This window comes from Hyla sarda, unplaced genomic scaffold, assembly GCF_029499605.1.
Source record: "Hyla sarda isolate aHylSar1 unplaced genomic scaffold, aHylSar1.hap1 scaffold_554, whole genome shotgun sequence".
NCBI lineage: Eukaryota > Metazoa > Chordata > Amphibia > Anura > Hylidae > Hyla > Hyla sarda.
In genome coordinates, this window is record NW_026610566.1 from 135,309 (window position 1) to 147,014 (window position 11,706).

The 11,706-nt window shown below is 53.6% G+C and overlaps 1 protein-coding gene across 1 annotated transcript in view; it reads right to left on the bottom strand.

The window, feature by feature from the left end:
• Positions 1–3,008, bottom strand: part of LOC130339808 (arf-GAP with coiled-coil, ANK repeat and PH domain-containing protein 1-like) — a gene marked incomplete at its 3' end in the record, with an annotated part of 137,026 nt that extends 134,018 nt beyond the window's left edge. The window contains 1 exon segment of the mRNA XM_056554097.1: positions 2,958–3,008. Coding sequence (XP_056410072.1) covers positions 2,958–3,008 — 51 coding nt within the window.
• Between the last annotated feature and the right edge of the window lie 8,698 nt (positions 3,009–11,706).

Consider the following 11,706-nt stretch of genomic DNA (forward strand, 5'->3'; position numbering starts at 1 on the left):
TCCCCCTCCAGTATACATCACCCCCCACAGTGTACATCACCCCCCACAGTATACATCACCCCCACAGTGTACATCACCCCCCACAGTATACATAACCCACCACAGTATACATCACCCCCCACAGTATACATCACCCCCCAGAGTATACATCACCCCCACAGTGTACATCACCCCCACAGTGTACATCACTCCCCACAGTGTACATCACCCCCCATAGTATACATCACCCCCACAGTATACATCACCCCCCACAGTGTACATCACCGCCCACAGTGTAAATCACCCCTACAGTATACATCACCCCCCACAGTATACATCACCCCCCACAGTATACATCACCCCCCACAGTATACATCACCCCCCACAGTATACATCACCCCCCACAGTATACATCCCCCTCCAGTATACATCCCCCTCCAGTATACATCACCCCCCACAGTATACATCACCCCCCACAGTATACATCACCCCCCACAGTATACATCCCCCTCCAGTATACATCACCCCCCACAGTATACATCACCCCCCACAGTATACATCACCCCCACAGTATACATCACCCCACACAGTATACATCACCCCCCACAGTATACATCACCCCCCACAGTATACATCACCCCCCACAGTGTACATCACCCCCCACAGTATACATCATCCCCCACAGTATACATCACTCCCCACAGTATACATCATCCCCCACAGTATACATCACTCCCCACAGTATACATCACCCCCCACAGTACACATCACCCCCCACAGTACACATCACCCCCTCCAGTATACATCACCCCCCACAGTATACATCACCCCGCACAGTGTAAATCACCCCCCACAGTATACATCCCCCCCCACAGTACACATCACCCCCCACAGTATACATCACCCCCCACAGTATACATCACCCCCCACAGTATACATCACCCCGCACAGTGTAAATCATCCCCCACAGTATACATCACCCCCCACAGTACACATCACCCCCCACAGTATACATCACCCCCACAGTATACATCACCCTCCACAGTATACATCCCCCCACAGTATACATCACCCCCCACAGTATACATCACCCCCCACAGTATACATCCCCCTCCAGTATACATCACCCCCCACAGTATACATCACCCCCCACAGTATACATCACCCCCCACAGTATACATCACCCCCCCACAGTGTACATCACCCCCCACAGTATACATCACCCCCCACAGTGTACATCACCCCCCACAGTATACATCACCCCCCACAGTATACATTCCCCTCCAGTATACATCACCCCCTCCAGTATACATCACCCCCACAGTGTACATCACCCCCCACAGTATACATCACCCCCCACAGTGTACATCACCCTCCACAGTATACATCACCCCCCACAGTATACATCACCCCCCACAGTATACATCCCCCCCACAGTATACATCACCCTCCACAGTATACATCACCCCCCACAGTATACATCCCCCCCACAGTGTACATCACCCCCCACAGTACACATCACCCCCCACAGTATACATCACCCTCTCCAGTATACATCACCCCCTCCAGTATACATCACCCCCCACAGTATACATCGCCCCCTCCAGTATACATCACCCCCCACAGTGTACATCACCCCCCACAGTATACATCACCCACACAGTATACATCACCCCCCACAGTATACATCACCCCCCACAGTATACATCCCCCTCCAGTATACATCACCCCCCACAGTATACATCACCCCCCACAGTGTACATCACCCCCCACAGTATACATCACCCCCCACAGTATACATCACCCCCCACAGTATACATCACCCCCCACAGTATACATCACCCCCCATAGTATACATCACCCCCCACAGTATACATCACCCCCCACAGTATACATCACCCCCCACAGTGTACATCACCCTCCAGTATACATCACCCCCCACAGTATACATCACCCCCCCACAGTATACATCACCTCCCACAGTATACATCACCCCCTCCAGTATACATCACCCCCCACAGTGTACATCACCCCCCACAGTATACATAACCTTCACAGTATACATCACCCCCCACAGTGTACATCACTGCCCACAGTATACATCCCCCTCCAGTATACATCACCCCCCACAGTATACATCACCCCCCACAGTATACATCACCCCCCACAGTATACATCACCCCCCACAGTATACATCACCCCCCACAGTGTACATCACCCTCCAGTATACATCCCCCCCCACAGTATACATCACCCCCCACAGTATACATCACCCCCTCCAGTATACATCACCCCCACAGTATACATCACCCCCCACAGTATACATCACCCCCCACAGTATACATCACCCCCACAGTATACATCACCCCCCACAGTATACATCACCTCCCACAGTGTACATCACCCCCCACAGTATACATCACCCCCCACAGTGTACATCCCCCTCCAGTATACATCACCCCCCACAGTATACATCACCCTCCACAGTATACACCACCCCCCACAGTATACATCACCCCCCACAGTACACATCACCCCCCACAGTACACATCACCCCCCACAGTGTACATCACCCCCCACAGTACACATCACCCCCCACAGTACACATCACCCCCCACAGTACACATCACCCCCCACAGTGTACATCACCCCCCACAGTACACATCACCCCCCACAGTACACATCACCCCCCACAGTGTACATCACCCCCCACAGTGTACATCCCCCTCCAGTATACATCACCCCCCACAGTGTACAACCCCCTCCAGTATACATCACCCCCCCACAGTATACATCACCCCCCCACAATATACATCACTCCCCCTCCATGAGACCCGCCATCCAGGTCAACAATCATCCCTGAGTCCCATCAGGAAAAATCTAACAAGGAACTGTCCCATGTGACCAGAGAAATAATAAGGACAAGGGTTTAGAAAACTTTGGGGAAGCGCATCCTATCACCACAAAGATACACTTACCTTTTCTAGCCGACTCTCCAGATCGAAAACTTCTGATTCCACCTTCTCCATGGCCGCCCTACAAGACGAGAAGACAGAAGATATAAGGACAGCTTCACCCCTCACACATATGACATTGTGGGGTCCTGGGGCTCTGGTGTTGGACCCCACTGAGAGACTTGTTGCTGTGTTTATCATGTCCCAGCACTTTACTAAGAGTTCATATATTTTATATCTCTGCTGTTATGTTATTTTTATATACAGTGGGGCAAAAAAGTATTTAGTCAGCCCCCAATTGTACTCGTTCTCCCCCTTATAAAGATGAGGCTGTAATTATCATCATAGGTTATAACCTCAACTATGAGACAGAATGAGAAAAATCCATAAATCACATTGTCTGATTATTAACGAATTTATCTGCAAATTATGGTGGAAAATAAGTATTTGGTCACCTACAAACAAGAAAGATTTCTGCCTCTCACAGACCTGTAACTTCTTCTATAAGAGTCTCCTCTGTCCTCCACTCGTTACCTGTATGAACTTGTTATCAGTATAAAAGACACTTGTCCACAACCTCAGTCACACTCCAAACTCCACTATGGCCAAGACCAAAGAGCTGGAGAAGGACACCAGAAACAACATTGTAGACCTGCACCAGGCTGGGAAGACTGAATCTGCAATAGGCAAGCAGCTTGGTGTGAAGAAATCAACTGTGGGAGCAATTATTAGAAAATGGAAGACACAAGACCACTGATAATCTCCCTCCATCTGGGGCTCCACACAAGATCTCACCCCGTGGTGTCAAAATGATCACAAGAACGGTGAGAAAAAATCCCAGAACCACATGCAGGGACCTAGTGAATGATCACAAGAAAGGTGAGAAAAAATCCCAGAACCACACGGGGGACCTAGTGAATGATCACAAGAACGGTGAGCAAAAATCCCAGAACCACACGGGGGACCTAGTGAATGATCACAAGAAAGGTGAGAAAAAATCCCAAAACCACACGGGGGACCTAGTGAATGATCACAAGAACGGTGAGCAAAAATCCCAGAACCACACGGGGGACCTAGTGAATGATCACAAGAACAGTGAGCAAAAATCCCAGAACCACATGCAGGGACCTAGTGAATGATCACAAGAAAGGTGAGCAAAAATCCCAGAACCACACGGGGGACCTAGTGAATGATCACAAGAACAGTGAGCAAAAATCCCAGAACCACATGCAGGGACCTAGTGAATGATCACAAGAAAGGTGAGCAAAAATCCCAGAACCACACGGGGGACCTAGTGAATGATCACAAGAAAGGTGAGCAAAAATCCCAGAACCAAATGCAGGGACCTAGTGAATGATCACAAGAACGGTGAGAAAAAATCCCAGAACCACACGGGGGACCTAGTGAATGATCACAAGAACGGTGAGCAAAAATCCCAGAACCACACGGGGGACCTAGTGAATGATCACAAGAACGGTGAGAAAAAATCCCAGAACCACACGGGGGACCTAGTGAATGATCACAAGAACGGTGAGAAAAAATCCCAGAACCACACGGGGGACCTAGTGAATGATCACAAGAACGGTGAGCAAAAATCCCAGAACCACACGGGGGAACCTAGTGAATGATCACAAGAACGGTGAGCAAAAATCCCAGAACCACACGGGGGACCTAGTGAATGATCACAAGAACAGTGAGCAAAAATCCCAGAACCACCCGGGGGACCTAGTGAATGATCACAAGAACGGTGAGCAAAAATCCCAGAACCACACGGGGACCTAGTGAATGATCACAAGAACGGTGAGCAAAAATCCCAGAACCACACGGGGGACCTAGTGAATGATCACAAGAACGGTGAGCAAAAATCCCAGAACCACATGCAGGGACCTAGTGAATGATCACAAGAAAGGTGAGCAAAAATCCCAGAACCACACGGGGGACCTAGTGAATGATCACAAGAAAGGTGAGCAAAAATCCCAGAACCACACGGGGGACCTAGTGAATGATCACAAGAACGGTGAGCAAAAATCCCAAAACCACACGGGGGACCTAGTGAATGATCACAAGAACAGTGAGCAAAAATCCCAGAACCACACGGAGGAACCTAGTGAATGATCACAAGAACGGTGAGCAAAAATCCCAAAACCACACGGGGGACCTAGTGAATGATCACAAGAACAGTGAGAAAAAATCCCAAAACCACACGGGGGACCTAGTGAATGATCACAAGAACAGTGACAAAAAATCCCAAAACCACACGGGGGACCTAGTGAATGATCACAAGAACGGTGAGCAAAAATCCCAGAACCACACGGGGGACCTAGTGAATGACCACAAGAACGGTGAGCAAAAATCCCCAAACCACACGGGGGAACCTAGTGAATGACCTGCAGAGAGCTGGGACCACAGTAACAAAGGCTACTATCAGTAATACACTACACAGCCAGGGACTCAAATAATGCAGTGCCAGACGTGTCCCCCTGCTTAAGCCAGTACATGTCCGGGCCCATCTGAAGTTTGTAGAGAGCATGTGGATGATCCAGAAGAAGAGAATGTCATATGTCAGATCAAACAAAGTAGAACTTTTTAGTAAAAACTCAACTCGTCGTGTTTGGAGGAGAAAGGGAGAAAGAATGGTGAGTTGCATCCAAAGAACACCATACCTACTGTGAAGCATGGGGGCGGGAACACCATACCTACTGTGAAGCATGTGGGCGGGAACACCATACCTACTGTGAGGCATGGGGGCGGGAACACCATACCTCCTATGAAGCATGGGGGCGGGAACACCATACCTCCTGTGAAGCATGGGGGCGGGAACACCATACCTACTGTGGAGCATGGGGGCGGGAACACCATACCTACTGTGAAGCATGGGGGCGGGAACACCATACCTACTGTGAAGCATGGGGGCGGGAACACCATACCTACTGTGAGGTATGGGGGCGGGAACACCATACCTACTGTGAAGCATGGGGGCGGGAACACCATACCTACTGTGAGGCATGGGGGCGGGAACACCATACCTACTGTGAGGCATGGGGGCGGGAACACTATACCTACTGTGAAGCATGGGGGCGGAAACACCATACCACTGTGAAGCATGGGGGCGGGAACACCATACCTACTGTGAGGCATGGGGGCGGGAACACCATACCTACTGTGAAGCATGGGGGCGGGAACACCATACCTACTGTGAGGCATGGGGGCGGGAACACCATACCTACTGTGAGGCATGGTGGCGGGAACACCATACCTACTGTGAGGCATGGGGGCGGGAACACTATATCTACTGTGAAGCATGGGGGCGGAAACACCATACCTACTGTGAAGCATGGGGGCGGGAACACCATACCTCCTGTGAGGCACGGGGGCGGGAACACCATACCTACTGTGAGGCATGGGGGCGGGAACACCATACCTCCTGTGAAGCATGGGGGCCGGAACACCATACCTACTGTGAAGCATGGGGGCGGGAACACCATACCTACTGTGGAGCATGGGGGTGGGAACACCATACCTACTGTGAAGCATGCGGGCGGGAACACCATACCTACTGTGAAGCATGGGGGCGGGAACACCATACCTACTGTGAGGCATGGGGGCGGGAACACCATACCTACTGTGAGGCATGGGGGCGGGAACACCATACCTACTGTGAAGCATGGGGGCGGGAACACCATACCTACTGTGAGGCCCTGCGTCCTCACTGGCGCTCCTGACCGCGCACATGTCAGTGTGGCCCTGCGTCCTCACCGGCGCTCCTGACCGCGCACATGTCAGTGCGGCCCTGCGTCCTCACCGGCGCTCCTGAACGTGCACATATCAGTGCGGCCCTGCGTGCTCACCGGCGCTCCTGACCACCCACATGTCAGTGCGGCCCTGCGTCCTCACCGGCGCTCCTGACCGCGTACATGTCAGTGCGGCCCTGCGTCCTCACCGGCGCTCCTGACCGCGCACATGTCAGTGCGGCCCTGCGTCCTCACCGGCGCTCCTGAATGCGCACATGTCAGCGCGGCCCTGCGTCCTCACCGGCGCTCCTGACCGCGCACATGTCAGCGCGGCCCTGCGTCCTCACCGGCGCTCCTGACCAACCACATGTCAGTGCGGCCCTGCCTCCTCACCGGCGCTCCTGACCGCGTACATGTCAGTGCGGCCCTGCGTCCTCACCGGCGCTCCTGACCGCGCACATGTCAGTGCGGCCCTGCGTCCTCACCGGCGCTCCTGACCACCCACATGTCAGTGCGGCCCTGTGTCCTCACCGGCGCTCCTGACCGCGCACATGTCAGTGCGGCCCTGCGTCCTCACCGGCGCTCCTGACCGCGCACATGTCAGCGCGGCCCTGCGTCCTCACCGGCGCTCCTGACCACCCACATGTCAGTGCGGCCCTGCGTCCTCACCGGCGCTCCTGACCGCGCACATGTCAGTGCGGCCCTGCGTCCTCACCGACGCTCCTGACCACGCACATGTCAGTGCGGCCCTGCGTCCTCACCGGCGCTCCTGACCGCGCACATGTCAGCGCGGCCCTGCGTCCTCACCGGCGCTCCTGACCACCCACATGTCAGTGCGGCCCTGCGTCCTCACCGGCGCTCCTGACCGCGCACATGTCAGTGCGGCCCTGCGTCCTCACCGGCGCTCCTGACCGCGCACATGTCAGCGCGGCCCTGCGTCCTCACCGCCGCTCCTGACCGCCCACATGTCAGTGCGGCCCTGGGTCCTCACCGGTGCTCCTGACCGCGCACATGTCAGTGCGGCCCTGCGTCCTCACCGGCGCTCCTGACCGCGCACATGTCAGTGCGGCCCTGCGTCCTCACCAGCGCTCCTGACCGCGCACATGTCAGTGCGGCCCTGCGTCCTCACCGGCGCTCCTGACCGCGCACATGTCAGTGCGGCCCTGCGTCCTCACCGGCGCTCCTGACCGCGCACATGTCAGCGCGGCCCTGCGTCCTCACCGCCGCTCCTGACCGCCCACATGTCAGTGCGGCCCTGGGTCCTCACCGGTGCTCCTGACCGCCCACATGTCAGTGCGGCCCTGGGTCCTCACCGGTGCTCCTGACCGCGCACATGTCAGTGCGGCCCTGCGTCCTCACCGATGCTCTTGACCGCCCACATGTCAGTGCGGCCCTGCGTCCTCACCGGCGCTCCTGACCACCCACATGTCAGTGCGGCCCTGCGTCCTCACCGGCGCTCCTGACCGCGCACATGTCAGCCCGGCCCTGCGTCCTCACCGGCGCTCCTGACCGCGCACATGTCAGTGCGGCCCTGCGTCCTCACCGGTGCTCCTGACCGCCCACATGTCAGTGCGGCCCTGCGTCCTCACCGGCGCTCCTGACCGGACTGTCTCTGCACACTGGAATCTAAACTCCCTGCCGCCTGGACAGTCTGACACGGTGATCGTGATAAGGCTGCACAGCGGGACAATCCTGCGCATTCTTTCATTCTTTCAGATACTGACAGCGTTTGCCGCCGGCCCGGGTACCAGCGCTGCAGAAACATAGTGCCCCACACTATACTGTTTAACTTACACCTTATGTGTTGCTTTTAAATTTGTGATTTTTATATCAATCATTTATAACTAATATTCCTTATTGTTTTAAAGATGAAATGATCTTATTTTATGTAACATATGATGACCTTTGACCCGGTGGCAGTTCTGTTCCCGGCCTCTTTAGACCATGTATTGGACATTGCTTGGCGAGGAGTCCAGCACGGGCTCGAAACTTATGTTGCAATAAACCAATAATTTCTGTGGATTGTATCTTGGCATCTTTCCTGGGAGGAGAAGCCGTCTGGGATATCCTTTCTTTTTGGCCATGTGGTAGCTTAGGGGGTGTAGGGTATATGGGGGTCTAGCTGTGCGGTTACTAAAGGGTGCTTGCTTAACCCTTTCTATTCGTGACGCCAGGGTGTGGGCTATTCTCTGTATGCTTGTCCTACCGCCACCCTTCCCAAGAGCGATGGGGAGATAGGAAATAATTGATTGTCCGGAGATTTGCAGAAACTTGTCGGAACTTTTACTGAAGATTTTAGGCAATAATGAACAGAAACAGTCCATATAACAGAGTCTATTAGAGATTGACAAGTGGTTGGGACCTCGTGAGTCTATTGAGCTTATGAAGGTAATTGTTGCGGTGATCCACTGGATTTAGGGGTTTAGATTCGGTCAAGTAATCACGCCAGCTTTAGCGGGGATTGAGATGTATACTGGATCTCCAGCTGGTATGATGGTGTTACTGGTGTATACTGGATGTCCAGCTGGTATGATGATATTTATGGTGTATACTGGATCTCTAGCTGGTATGATGGTGTTACTGGTGTATACTGGATCTCCAGCTGGTATGATGGTGTTACTGGTATATACTGGATCTCCAGCTGGTATGATGGTGTTACTGGTGTATACTGGATCTCCAGCTGGTATGATGGTGTTACTGGTATATACTGGATCTCCAGCTGGTATGATGATATTTCTGGTGTATACTGGATCTCCAGCTGATATGATGGTGTTACTGGTGTATACTGGATCTCCAGCTGGTATGATGGTATTACTGGTATATACTGGATCTCCAGCTGGTATGATGGTGTTACTGGTATATACTAGATATCCAGCTGGTATGATGGTGTTACTGGTATATACTGGATCTCCAGCTGGTATGATGGTATTACTGGTATATACTGGATCTCCAGCTGGTATGATGGTGTTACTGGTGTATACTGGATCTCCAGCTGGTATGATGGTGTTACTGGTGTATACTGGATCTCCAGCTGGTATGATGGTATTACTGGTGTATACTGGATCTCCAGCTGGTATGATGATGTTACTGGTGTATACTGGATCTCCAGCTGGTATGATGGTGTTACTGGTGTATACTGGATTTCCAGCTGGTATGATGGTGTTACTGGTGTATACTGGATCTCCAGCTGGTATGATGGTGTTACTGGTGTATACTGGATCTCCAGCTGGTATGATGGTGTTACTGGTGTATACTGGATCTCCAGCTGGTATGATGGTGTTACTGGTGTATACTGGATCTCCAGCTGGTATGATGGTGTTACTGGTATATACTGGATCTCCAGCTGGTATGATGGTGTTACTGGTGTATTGTTACGCCGAGCGCTCCGGGTCCCCGCTCCTCCCCGGAGCGCTCGCAACATCCTCGCTACTGCAGCGCCCCGGTCAGATCTACTGACCGAGTGCGCTGCGATACCGCCCCCAGCCGGGATGCGATTCGCGATGCGGGTGGCGCCCGCTCGCTATGCGCAGCCCGGCTCCCGTACCTGACTCGCTCTCCGTCTGTCCTGTCCCGGCGCGCGCGGCCCCGCTCCCTAGGGCGCGCGCGCGCCGGGTCTCTGCGATTTAAAGGGCCACTGCGCCACTGATTGGCGCAGTTGGTCTAATTAGTGTGTTCACCTGTGCACTCCCTATGTATACCTCACTTCCCCTGCACTCCCTCGCCGGATCTTGTTGCCATTGTGCCAGTGAAAGCGTTCCCTTGTGTGTTCCTAGCCTGTGTTCCAGACCTCCTGCCGTTGCCCCTGACTACGATCCTTGCTGCCTGCCCCGACCTTCTGCTACGTCCGACCTTGCTCTTGTCTACTCCCTTGTACCGCGCCTATCTTCAGCAGTCAGAGAGGTTGAGCCGTTGCTAGTGGATACGACCTGGTTACTACCGCCGCTGCAAGACCATCCCGCTTTGCGGCGGGCTCTGGTGAATACCAGTAGTAACTTAGAACCGGTCCACTAGCACGGTCCACGCCAATCCCTCTCTGGCACAGAGGATCCACCTCCTGCCAGCCGAATCGTGACAGTAGATCCGGCCATGGATCCCGCTGAAGTTCCACTGCCAGTTGTCGCCGACCTCACCACGGTGGTCGCCCAGCAGTCGCAACAGATAGCGCAACAAGGCCACCAGCTGTCTCAACTGACCGTGATGCTACAGCAGCTACTACCACAGCTTCAGCAATCATCTCCTCCGCCAGCTCCTGCACCTCCTCCGCAGCGAGTGGCCGCTTCCGGCCTACGACTATCCTTGCCGGATAAATTTGATGGGGACTCTAACTTTTGCCGTGGCTTTCTTTCACAATGTTCCCTGCACTTGGAGATGATGTCGGACCAGTTTCCTACTGAAAGGTCTAAGGTGGCTTTCGTAGTCAGTCTTCTGTCTGGAAAAGCTCTGTCATGGGCCACACCGCTCTGGGACCGCAATGACCCCGTCACTGCCTCTGTACACTCCTTCTTCACGGAGATTCGAAGTGTCTTTGAGGAACCTGCCCGAGCCTCTTCTGCTGAGACTGCCCTGCTGAACCTGGTCCAGGGTAATTCTTCCGATGTCGAGTACGCCATCCAATTCCGTACTCTTGCTTCCGAATTATCCTGGAATAATGAGGCCCTCTGCGCGACCTTTAAAAAAGGCCTATCCAGCAACATTAAAGATGTTCTGGCCGCACGAGAAATCCCTGCTAACCTGCATGAACTCATTCATCTAGCCACTCGCATTGACATGCGTTTTTCCGAAAGGCGTCAGGAGCTCCGCCAGGATATGGACTTTGTTCGCACGAGGCGTTTTTTCTCCCCGGCTCCTCTCTCCTCTGGTCCTCTGCAATCCGTTCCTGTGCCTCCCGCCGTGGAGGCTATGCAAGTTGACCAGTCTCGCTTGACACCTCAAGAGAGGACACGACGCCGCATGGAGAATCTCTGCCTGTACTGTGCCGGTACCGAAAACTTCCTGAAGGATTGTCCTATCCGTCCTCCCCGCCTGGGAAGACGTACGCTGAC